We start from the raw sequence: 12,766 nt of genomic DNA on the forward strand, positions 1-12,766 counted from the left end.
CTTCCTATTTGAAATAAGCACCACACTTATTTGAAGTGATACACACTATGACCTATTTTGACAAGCTGAGCGGCTTTCTTGTGTTGTGCAAATGTGTTGTACAAATGTCAGTTGTCTTTAGAAAACAGAGTGGTGTTGATGAGATAGTGAAGATGACATGTTAGGATGACAGTGAGAATGATAGTTCTCTCTAGTACCACCCGATAAAATGACTTGTTTGATATCAGGAGCTGTATAAATCGATGCCGCCAAGGCATCTAGTTCCATCGAACCAAGGCAAAATCAAAGTGTTCCCACTGTGTGTGGTTCCACCCATCTCTGCTACTGATCTTCGGAATGTCTGAGTGTCTGGCCGTGTAATGGCATGGTGACAGTCAGGGGATCTTATTAAGTCTGGACCAGACTATAGCCCTATCACTTCCCCTACTTCCTCCTCCTCCTCCGCCTCTCTCTCCCTCCATCTATTGCACTGTATGTACTAGGTGAAGTATGAAGTATGTCAGTCTCTCCTAACTGGCCCCGAGAGGGATAAATAAAGTTGTTTTGAATTGAATCTTTCCCCTTCATTTAGTCACGGGCAGACAGGCTCTTTAAGACTGTATGACCTGTGTGTGTGGCTAGAGACTGCTGTTTCCTACACACAACACTCTCAGGTCCGGCCATAAATTGATTCTGCATCCACACCAATAGTACTACATACTACTATATTCTGTATATTCTGTTCTTTACTCTCGTGACTATATGAGAATATACTCATATATGAACAGGCTCTGTTCCAAACTGAATTCAGAAGGCAGGGCATCATTAGTATTTGTGCCAACTTTGAGTCACATTTACAGAACTCCCATAGTCTCTGTTTTTAAACTTTGTATCCATGTTGGAAAATTTGGGCCGGGCTTCTTTGGGCTACGGGAATCGTCCTGAACTAATGATATCCAATTAAACCTGGGCTGAACTCTGAACTCTGTGTTGGGGGCGGTTGGCAGCTCCTGGTGCTCTGAAGCCTGTTCTGCATCATAGCTCAATGTGTGGGGAGGAACAAACACACGCTAGGGAAGAGAGAGAGAGAGAGAAAGAGCGGCTCTGGCTGGACCGCCCGCCCGACTGACTGACTGACTGACTGACTCCCAGGCACTTCTTCTCCGGGAGCTCAGATTCAGAATTACCATCAATCTGTTTGAAACTGAGAGATTCAACAAAGAGGAGAACAGAAATGAGCTAGAGCTGGACCGATTATGAGTTTTTCAATGCCGATACCGATACCGATTATTGGATGACCAAATAAAGCCGATACCGATTAATCGGACAATTTTTTAAAATGTATTTGTAATAATGACAATTACAACAATACTGACTGAACACTTATTTTAACTTAATATAATACATCAATAAAATCAATTTAGCCTCAAATAAATAATGAAACATGTTCAATTTGGTTGAAATAATGCAAAAACAAAGTGTTGGAGAAGAAAGTAAAAGTGCAATATGTGCCATGTAAGAAAGCTAATGTTTAAGTTCCTTGCTCAGAACATGAGAACATATGAAAGCTGGTGGTTCCTTTTAACATGAGTCTTCAATATTCCCAGGTAAGAAGTTTTAGGTTGTAGTTATTATAGGAATTATAGAACTATTTCTCTCTATACGATTTGTATTTCATATACCTTTGACTATTGGATGTTCTTATAGGCACTTTAGTATTGCCAGTGTAACAGTATAGCTTCCATCCCTCCCCTCGCCGCTACCTGGGCTCGAACCAGGAACACAACGACAACAGCCACCCTCGAAGCAGCGTTACCCATGCAGAGCAAGGGGAACAACTACTCCAAGTCTCAGAGCGAGTGACGTTTGAAACACTATTAGCGCGCACCCTGCTAACTAGCCTGCCATTTCACATCGGTTACACCAGCCTAATCTCGGGAGTTGATAGGCTTCAGGTCATAAATAGCGCAATGCTTGAAGCACTGCGAAGAGCTGCTGGCAAAATGCACGAAAGTCCTGTTTGAATGAATGCTTACGAGCCTGCTGGTGCCTACCATCGCTCAGTCAGACTGCTCTATCAAATCATAGACTTAATTATAACATAATAACACACAGAAATACAAGCCTTAGGTCATTAATATGGTAGAATCCGGAAACTATCATTTAGAAAACAAAACGTTTATTCTTTCAGTGAAATACGGGACCGTTCCGTATTTTATCTAACAGATGGCATGCCTAAGTCTAAATACTGCTGTTACATTGCACAACCTTCAATGTTATGTCATAATTAGGTACAATTCTGGCAAATTAGTTCGCAATGAGCCAGGCGGCCCAAACTGTTGCATATACCCTGACTCTCCGTGCAGTGAACGCAAGAGAAGTGACACAATTTCACCAGACTAATATTGCCTGCTAACCTTTCATTAAGCTAAATATGCAGGTTTAAAAATATATACTTCTGTGTATTGATTTTAAGAAAGGCATTGATGTTTATGGTTAGGTACACGTTGAAGCAACGACAGTCCTTTTTTTGCAAATGCGCACCGCATCGATTATATGCAACGCAGGACACACTAGATAAACTAGTAATATCATCAACCATGTGTAGTTAACTAGTGATTATGATTGATTGTTTTTTATAATATAAGTTTAATGCTAGCTAGCAACTTACCTTGGCTTCTTACTGCATTCGCGTAAAAGGCAGTCTCCTTGTGGAGTGCAACGAGAGGCAGGTGGTTAGAGCGTTGGACTAGTTAACCGTAAGGTTGCAAGATTGAATCCCTGAGTTAACCCACCGTTCCTAGGCCGTCATTGAAAATAAGAATGTGTTCTTAATTGACTTGCCTCGTTAAATGAAGTTGTAAAAAAATAAAAAAATAAAAAATGTTTTTAAAAAATGGGCAAAATTGCCTTCTAAAAATACCGATTTCCGATTGTTATGAAAACTTGAAATAGGCCCTAATTAATCGGCCATTCCGATTAATCGGTCGACCTCTACTTGAGAGAGCTGCTGACAAGCAGGGACTGCTTCTTCTGAGTCCATGGATGTGTGGAATGTTATGATCTGTAGCCAAATGAGCTGGGGTTAGTAGCTGGTTAGCTATATCAGAGCCAAACTAGAACATGAAGAAGCATGAAATGGGATGCGCACACACACACACACCTTGTTTCTTGGCAATACACCATGTCTAACTCGACTCAGAGAGTGCTCTGAGAGACATTGTAGCAGCTCTTCCTTGTCTGGATGACAAGTGTTTATTGAGTGTTTGGACAGACAGACAGACAGACACACACACACACACACACACACACACACACACACACACACACACACACACACACAGACACAGACAGACAGACAGAGGCTAGGTTTGAACAGAGTGCTGTCTAAGAGGTCTCAGACATCTTTAAAGTTTCAGCTTTCAACATGTTAGTACAATCTGTCTCGACAAAAACTAAAAATACAACATTTGTATATTTTGTCTGACATATATGACATCTGAGAAAACATAGTTATGACAAAAGATGATCAGGAAAGATAGCTAAGTTAGTAGCAGATCAATATCAGCCTGGAGATGAAGGAAGAAGGGAAGAATGGATGAGTGATCATTTCTCGGTATGACTGTTAGAAAAGGGTTCTCTCACTCTCTCTATCAGGGATACAGAGCTGAGAGAAGGATGGAATGTAGAGGGGACCATGCCAACCCAGAGTCTGGACCATAGATATAGCATTACTAGAAGAGCATCTGGTCTAGCAGTTTGCATAGACGTAGACTGTCATGTGCATAGACATACACCACATCGAATGACCATCAAGATTTATTTAGATCATGGCCCATCTGGCTCACGGTATGACGAGTCTAGTAATTCTATATCTATGAGTGGGCCACTTAACCCTTTCCTCTGCATGTGACGGCAAGAGGAAGGGTCCAACTCAAGGCCAGGATACAGCAGCAGCCGAGACACGACAACAGCACTACAGTTAGTATAAGGGAAGGGAATAGAATAGAGTAGTCATTCTCAGCTAGTTCAGAAGATATAGATTTAAGGTTATGTAGTAAAGTCAATCAGAGCAGCTCCAACATATATGCACAGTGCAGCCATTTTGTTAACTAAATGAGTCAATTAGAATTAATGGGAGAGCTGAGGCTCGGAAACCAATGCATTTTACCTGTTTAGGGGTCTTCCAGGGTGAATAGTGACCTGCAATAGTGAGAAAACAACAATGTTTAGCCTAGAGAGTAGTGGCAGCCATTACATTAGGTCTGAGCTGGTCTGTCTGTGTCTGAGGGCTACTCCACGAACTAAAGAAAGATAACAAAACTTAAACGGAATAAAACATTAAGAAACCAATGGAAAAATGATAGATTTACACTAAAAGCAATGAGAGGGCTGCAAATTAATCCCACCCCAAGTGGTGCGATGCAATGTCCTTGAGAAGCAGATTCTTGAAGCACCAGAAAGACAATGGGTCAGAGAGGATCTTACAGTTGGTCTCCAAGCCAAGGGGACGTTGAAAACTGCCACCACCACAGTGCACAACACATGAAGAACAGCTGCTCTTTCCATCACATAGACTGACCAGGTGAATCCAGGTGAAAGATAGGATCCCTATTTGACGTCACTTGTTAAATCCCCTTCAATCAGTGTAGATGATGGGGAGGAGACAGGTTAAATCAACACTGAGACATGGATGGTGTATGTGTACCATTCAGAGGGTGAATGGGCAAGATGTAAGTACGTTTGAACAGGATATGGTAGTAGGTGCACTGGTTTGTGTCAAGAACTGCAACACTGCTGGGTTTTTCACGCTCAACAGTTTCTCGTGTGTATCAAGAAAGGTCCACCACCTAAAGGACTTCCAGACAACATGACACAACCGTGGGAAGCATTGGAGTCAACGTGGGCCAGCATCCCTGTTGAACGATTTCAACACCTTGTAGAGTCCATGTCCCGACGAATTGAGTCTATTCTGAGGTCAAAGGGGGGTGCAACTCAATGTTAGGAAGGTGTTCCTAATGTTTGGTATACTCAGTGTATATATACATTACCGTATGTGTTGCTAAATTATCCCAAATAATTGATAGGGGATCATATTGGAGAAGCCTTTGCCAATATTTGGATAAACATCCAGGCTTGATCTTACAACAGCATTCTCTGTCATTGAATTAGCCTTATTAGGGACAACGCTTGGGGAAAACACCAGAGGTGACAGTCTGATAAAGAAAGAAATGGGATTCACACAGAAGGAGAATAGGTCATAACCTTAGAAAACCCTAAACGCTCCCCTGACTCTAAAGTTGGATTGAACTGATGAGAATGATTCGATAGGTGATGAGGCTTCACCATTCAACACAATTTCCCATGGACAAATACAGTATAACCTACACAGTAAGTTTCCATGTTAGACTGGTAGATTTGATACAATTCAAGATATACACTACAGCCGTGTTATTCAAACTGTTTCAGCGGGATCCCCATGTTTTCAGCCAAAATTCTGGGGACCTCATTTTTTTCCGGAATAATTTCTCGGAACCCTGCCCCACCCCAAGTCTAATGACACAACTTTGAAATCGGTACATTTATATTTTTACATCAACATATAACCTTCAATGCATCACATTTTCTTCTCTTATCAAAATGAAAAGAAACCAATAAATACATTTAATCAATAAAATGATGTTTCTCAAAAACAATTGTATATTGCACCATCTGTCCTCAAAACGTTTGGTTCCAAATATAATTCGACATATGTTTTTATTTTGCAACCCCTACTGCAGTTCCCCCGACCCCGAATCTCACTGCACTACAGTGTACAGAGCCGTGTAGGTCCTGTAATTGTGTGCTTTTAGCAAGTCATTGCATGCACTTAATTACATCATTTGCTAGCAGTCGTATGGACCTCTGCCTTGGATTGAATCATTCAGGGAACTGTAGTCACAACAGTAACAGCATGTGTGTGAGGTGATGACATATCACAACACTACTGTGCTTGGACCACATACTGCCAGGCCAGAGGGCTCCAACTGTTTCTCGGGTAAATATTCATATTCCAGTTAAAGGTGTCTACTTCTAATATATCAACATGGACTGTGACTTTTTCGTTAATTGATTGAAGGCATACCAGAGGCGCTGTGTGAATGTGCAACGTTTTGGGATGATATTGCCCGGGGTTAGTGTGAATGAATTGACTGTATTAGGAGTAGGTCATGTGTTTTCAATGGGAAAACAGAACCCAATTCGCTCCATATACCCATCCCCCTCCCCTCCCCATACACCCATCTGTAACCTGTAAATAATATGATGGAAGCTCCACCACCACGCTTCTATCTGTCCACACCGAAGGGGAAGGGCGAGTCCCTACCACCATCACCGCCATTCAAACAGGCCCAGCCAACATTTACTCAGCAAATGACAACATTCCACATTCTACTTCAGCCTAGAACACATGATCACAACAAACAGAGTGTAACAGAATGCAGGAATTCCAGCGGTACTCACCCCCGCCAGTGTTCACACACAGTGCTATGCAACGCAAGGCAGCAGTCTCACATCAAAAGACCCAGCTTCATAACACATACGGCCCAAACTATTCACTCCACATCGGCCCCCCCGGAGAAACAGGGAGGAACGTAATAAACAACAAACAAAACAACAAACAAACAACAGACTGTCTGTCTACTCAATTCAATTTTCATCCCCTCCAGGAACAGAACGTTGTGGATGCAAATCGTCGAGGATCGAATTAGCGAGTGGCTGCCTGCGTTACATGCCAGGAGGCTTCCCAGCGCTAGTCTCTTTTTAAGGGCGCAATCACACCGTAAACATGCCCTCCATCACCAACGAGTGGCACAGCAGAAATGGAAAGTGATCAACAAAAGAGAGGCGGTGGTAGAGGATGGAGGAAGGGAGAGAGATGAAGCGACAGAGAAGACATATTTGCAAACTATCAGTCTCTCTCAGTGAGTCATCAATCTGACTGGAGCTTGCCTTGCACAGATCCACGGCTAGAATATAGATTTTTATAGATGGGGAGAAATTACAGCAGCTTATCAGGAACGACTTTAACAATTCTCAAATCCAATTATTTTTTGGGACAGCTCTATCAGCACAGGCACAACATATATACAGATGAGAAAGAAGCCACATTACTGGGTGACACATGAGAGAGCGTTCAGACGGCAGGCCTGTTCTTTAATGAAAACTGACTCTCTTCACTTTCTCAAAACAAGGTCAATCAAAACAAGTGCTCTTATGATGACCTGCTATCAACCGGCATTACTTCAAGACAGAACAACCTGTGTTCCCTGGGAAAGGCAGAGCAACAACCATCATGGAAGGTACTCCACAGGGGAAATCCATTCATTGTTAACTCAGGCATAGGAGGTGTTTGGTTAGACAGAGATGTCAGTGGTGCCCTTTCCTATGGTAGATCAGCACTGAGATGTATTGAGTGACAGACTCTTGCCTCTGTTCCTGTGAGACCCCATAGCAGAGAACATTACTGAGTCAAATATGTTCTAATACCGGAGCTGCATTTCATTTAGTTTGCCTGGTACAGTAGAACCAATTTTATAGTTCAGATAGTGCAGGGATCTGAGCTAGTGCTACATCTGCAAGTTAACCATGACAGGTCACGTTATCATTAGCCTACAGTACTCGTAGTACAGTAAGCCACCTACAGTGCATAATACTTGCAATGATGACATTCCACCTGGAGATCTGATAGAGTAGAGATGTCTGAAGTGAGTCATTTGTCACTGAGCAATGGGACAGGACCGTGTTAGAGCAGCGGGACAGGACCATGTAAGAGCAGCGGGACAGGACCATGATAGAGCAGCGGGACAGGACCATGATAGAGCAGCGGGACAGGACCATGTAAGAGCAGCGGGACAGGACCATGATAGAGCAGCGGGACAGGACCATGATAGAGCAGCGGGACAGGACCATGTAAGAGCAGCGGGACAGGACCATGTAAGAGCAGCGGGACAGGACCATGATAGAGCAGCGGGACAGGACCATGTTAGAGCAGCGGGACAGGACCATGTAAGAGCAGCGGGACAGGACCATGATAGAGCAGCGGGACAGGACCATGTTAGAGCAGTGGGACAGGACCATGTAAGAGCAGCGGGACAGGACCATGTAAGAGCAGTGGGACAGGACCATGTTAGAGCAGTGGGACAGGACCATGTTAGAGCAGTGGGACAGGACCATGTTAGAGCAGTGGGACAGGACCATGTAAGAGCAGCGGGACAGGACCATGTAAGAGCAGCGGGACAGGACCATGATAGAGCAGCGGGACAGGACCATGATAGAGCAGCGGGACAGGACCATGATAGAGCAGCGGGACAGGACCATGATAGAGCAGCGGGACAGGACCATGTAAGAGCAGCAGGACAGGACCATGATAGAGCAGCGGGACAGGACCGTGATAGAGCAGCGGGACAGGACCATGATAGAGCAGCGGGACAGGACCATGTTAGAGCAGCGGGACAGGACCATGTAAGAGCAGCGGGACAGGACCATGATAGAGCAGCGGGACAGGACCATGTTAGAGCAGCGGGGCGGGACCGTGATAGAGCAGTGGGACAGGACCATGTTAGAGCAGCGGGACAGGACCATGTAAGAGCAGCGGGACAGGACCATGATAGAGCAGCGGGACAGGACCATGTTAGAGCAGCGGGACAGGACCATGTAAGAGCAGCGGGACAGGACCATGATAGAGCAGCGGGACAGTACCATGATAGAGCAGCGGGACAGGACCATGTTAGAGCAGCGGGACAGAACCATGATAGAGCAGCGGGACAGGACCATGTTAGAGCAGCGGGACAGGACCATGTAAGAGCAGCGGGACAGGACCATGATAGAGCAGCGGGACAGTACCATGATAGAGCAGCGGGACAGGACCATGTTAGAGCAGCGGGACAGTACCATGATAGAGCAGCGGGACAGGACCATGTTAGAGCAGCGGGGCAGGACCGTGATAGAGCAGTGGGACAGGACCATGTTAGAGCAGCGGGACAGGACCATGTAAGAGCAGCGGGACAGGACCATGTAAGAGCAGCGGGACAGGACCATGATAGAGCAGTGGGACAGGACCATGTAAGAGCAGCGGGACAGGACCATGTTAGAGCAGCGGGACAGGACCATGTTAGAGCAGCGGGACAGGACCATGTTAGAGCAGCGGGACAGGACCATGTTAGAGCAGCGGGGCAGGACCATGTTAGAGCAGCGGGACAGGACCGTGTAAGAGCAGCGGGACAGGACCATGTTAGAGCAGCGGGACAGGACCATGTAAGAGCAGCGGGACAGGACCATGTTAGAGCAGCGGGACAGGATCATGTAAGAGCAGCGGGACAGGACCATGTTAGAGCAGCGGGACAGGACCATGTTAGAGCAGCGGGACAGGACCATGTTAGAGCAGCGGGACAGGACCATGTTAGAGCAGCAGGACAGGACCATGATAGAGCAGCGGGACAGGACCATGTTAGAGCAGCGGGACAGGACCATGTTAGAGCAGCGGGACAGGACCATGTAAGAGCAGCGGGACAGGATCATGTAAGAGCAGCGGGACAGGACCATGTTAGAGCAGCGGGACAGGACCATGTTAGAGCAGCGGGACAGGACCATGATAGAGCAGCGGGACAGGACCATGTAAGAGCAGCGGGACAGGACCATGATAGAGCAGCGGGACAGGATCATGTAAGAGCAGCGGGACAGGACCATGTTAGAGCAGCGGGACAGGACCATGTTAGAGCAGTGAGACAGGAGAATGTAATGACCAGAGAGATTAGGACCGTGCTGCCCGCCAGTTTTACTGTGACTCTTCTGCTTCAATGAGACCATGCTGACCCACTGCAGTTTCCTGTGGCACCTAATCGATAACCTAGGTGGAGCACTGAACAACTGGGCCTACCCATGGTCCTAATGCCCCTCCGGATATCAGGTAGTGTATATTGTATTAAGGAAGGGATACTGAATTTGTGGGCTTGAGGGCTGAAGTACTGCTGACTTTCTTTTCTACCTTGATTAAATGATTGGCTGGCTGAGGTTTGAATCACTTCCTGATTAGAATAAAAATGATAAATGTCTGATGTAAAGTGTGACTGTCAGTGAGAGGGCTGGCATATTTTCTGTCTACGGCGAAAGAGCTCTATGCTAAATGAATCAGTAACATATAATGGGACTTAGTGCTGTCCCCGTACAGTTAATGAGTTGATTGAATCAGAGCCATACGAGACCCTATGTAGATGTAGGTACTTCCAACATGACACGACACACCTGCACACACGTACACACACACGTGTACACACACACAGATACACTGCACGCACACACACACTCACATCAGTGAAGAGCACTATAATATCACACCGCCAGGCTAACAGCAGGCCATGCCATTATTTAAATGAGATTTGGATAACACTACGATTTGATGGAATCTTGTATAGCTTATGAATATACATAAAGCCCGCAGGGACGGTTAGCTACTTTAAATAATATCTGCCGCATGAAAATTGATTTTGATTTTGTTGCATGCTGGTTTCATGTTCCCTCACGTGTTCAATACAGTACCAACACACATCCAGCTGAGGAACAGTAGAAACAATGTGCCGAGAGAAAACTCCATGCTTCAATCCACATTACAGCTCACAACCCAATCATTGTCCCTACTACTCGTATAACAGAATCACACTTTAATCGCACGCTTTAAACACACTCCAAATAAAAGCGCCTAGTTTTGTCAATGGAGCCGTTGAGCCGATCCAGGTTAAGCACCCTACTTAGACTCGCTACACACTTTTGTGAAGCCTTAACCCCTGACTCAATGAAAGTGATCTTAGCACCACTCAACCCTAGTAAATGTGTCTAACCTCTTATAGCCCCGCTGGGATCTGACCTGGCTGCTCACCCATAAGCCATTTGGATGTCTCTCCCACCTCCCTCTCTGTTCCTGTTCCTCTCTCCTAGGGCCATTCTGTTTGGCTAAGGATTCCTGCAGCGGCACAGGGCAGTTCTGGATTGGCTCAGCTCTGCATGGTGCATGTTGGTGGAGACAGAGCTGTGAACATGGCTGTTGCTGTTCAGCACTGTGCTGGTCTGGCAGGCAGCCTGCTCTAGCGCCTCTTACTGTTAGCCAATGAATCACTGTCTGGCTGTGTGCTGAATAATCCCTGTGTTGCTGGGCAGCGCTCATTGATTCAAAGACTTTCCATCCCTCCCTTCTCTCTCTCTTCGTTGTGATAGTCATCTCTGGTCCAGCCTGGAGGAAGATATAGCCATCTTAAAGAGCATTAGGAGGGAACAGGAGGGAACAGGACAGGCCAAGTGAGCAAGAAAGACTAGAATGACACACACACTGGCAGCAACCGTCAAGAGAAAACCTCAGTGAGAGAGTGTACTCGACCAGTAAACAGCTATTGACCATGTATGGGTGTATGAGTATGTGTGTACTGTGTATGGGTTTCTGCTGATGGGTAAGCATGGGTGGGCGAACATATGTGAACTTCACAATCCTGCCACGTCGAGGCACACTAAACGGACATGTCTGAAATCCTCCAATTAGTGTTGAAGGCAGCTTAGGTAATGGTGTAGATAGGCCTTAATGAGGGTGTCTGCAGCACACTCGCTAATTAGTGGCGCTGGTGAGAGGCACGGCGGCTATTTGTATTGGCAGAAACAGGCCAGGAGTCAGTGGGGAGTTGAAGGGATGGCTGAATATCTGAACTTTATTAGTTGAACAGGACCGTTTAAAAGTGATCACGCGTAATTCACTGGATGTTAGGGATGGTAAGTGAGTCCGTTTCTGATCCATGGAGGAGAGAGTAAACAGTGTGGACCTCCTCCATTCCTGACGATGAGCATTATGGGAATTGATACCAATACAAGTGAAGACATACACATGGATGAACACACACACGAACAAACACACGCTCACGCACACACACGCACATTCACATTGCAAGCTCAAGTGATTGCACTGATAACATACATTTAGCTGTCATAAGGTAGTTATGAAGTAGCAAACCATGAAGCAATGAACAGCTATATGACATGAACAGCAGAAAGCTATGGGCTAGAGGCACGATGTAAACACAGACATTACACCCACAGTGCATGTACAGCTAATATATGTGTTTCTGCTACCATTTAGCAATGATGATCACTAACGTCACTTCAAATGCTATAATATTTGTGGAGACATGGTGTAAAAAAAAAGAAGACACATTCAATGAAGCCTTCACACAGTGACAGTGGTTGCAACTTTCACGGCAACGCTCATCCGTTGAGTACTGGTGACCATGACAACGTGCAACCAGGCTACATCATACACAAACAAGAGCACACACACACGCAATCAAGTAAGAAGGCACACGCACAGAGTGCTGGGCCCTCTCTAAAATCATACATCTCAATAGTCAATAGCTCCCAGAGATAAGAGCTCTCCCTCTTCCTAGTTAGTGAGGCCTGTGGCCATCCTCTGACAGACGGAGCTGCTGTGGCGTAACTCAGCCCCCACTGATCATTTAGGATCTCACTAACGCTGTCTCTGCCTTTAATGGAGGGGTTGGCACGGCAACCCACCATAAAAGAGCCACAACAGCGCCGCGAGGCTCTACACGGACAAGAAATCATGAGTGTGTGTGTGTGTGTGAAAGAGATGAGCGTTTAATAATAAGGTTGTCGCAGCTTCCATCTCTGGTGACAGAGTGTGTCAGTACTAAACACATCCACCAGATGGTGCTGTCTCAGTGTGTTGTGAGGCTGGGAGGTGGTAGACTGTAGA

The 12,766-nt window shown here is 45.7% G+C and overlaps 1 protein-coding gene across 5 annotated transcripts in view; it reads right to left on the reverse strand.

Annotated features, from left to right (window-relative positions):
• LOC115119208 (membrane-associated guanylate kinase, WW and PDZ domain-containing protein 2-like) overlaps nucleotides 1–12,766 on the reverse strand; it is a 385,811-nt gene that overhangs the window by 29,096 nt on the left and 343,949 nt on the right. For 4 of the 5 annotated variants that reach the window (XM_065008344.1, XM_065008343.1, XM_065008346.1 and 1 more), the window contains one exon: nucleotides 4,151–4,182. The exons of the other annotated variant lie outside the window; for it this stretch is intronic. In XM_065008344.1, coding sequence (XP_064864416.1) covers nucleotides 4,151–4,182 — 32 coding nt within the window. The remainder of the gene's footprint in view (nucleotides 1–4,150; nucleotides 4,183–12,766) is intronic. 5 annotated transcript variants of the gene reach the window in all.

Source organism: Oncorhynchus nerka, linkage group LG23 (assembly GCF_034236695.1).
Source record: "Oncorhynchus nerka isolate Pitt River linkage group LG23, Oner_Uvic_2.0, whole genome shotgun sequence".
Taxonomy (NCBI): Eukaryota; Metazoa; Chordata; class Actinopteri; order Salmoniformes; family Salmonidae; genus Oncorhynchus; species Oncorhynchus nerka.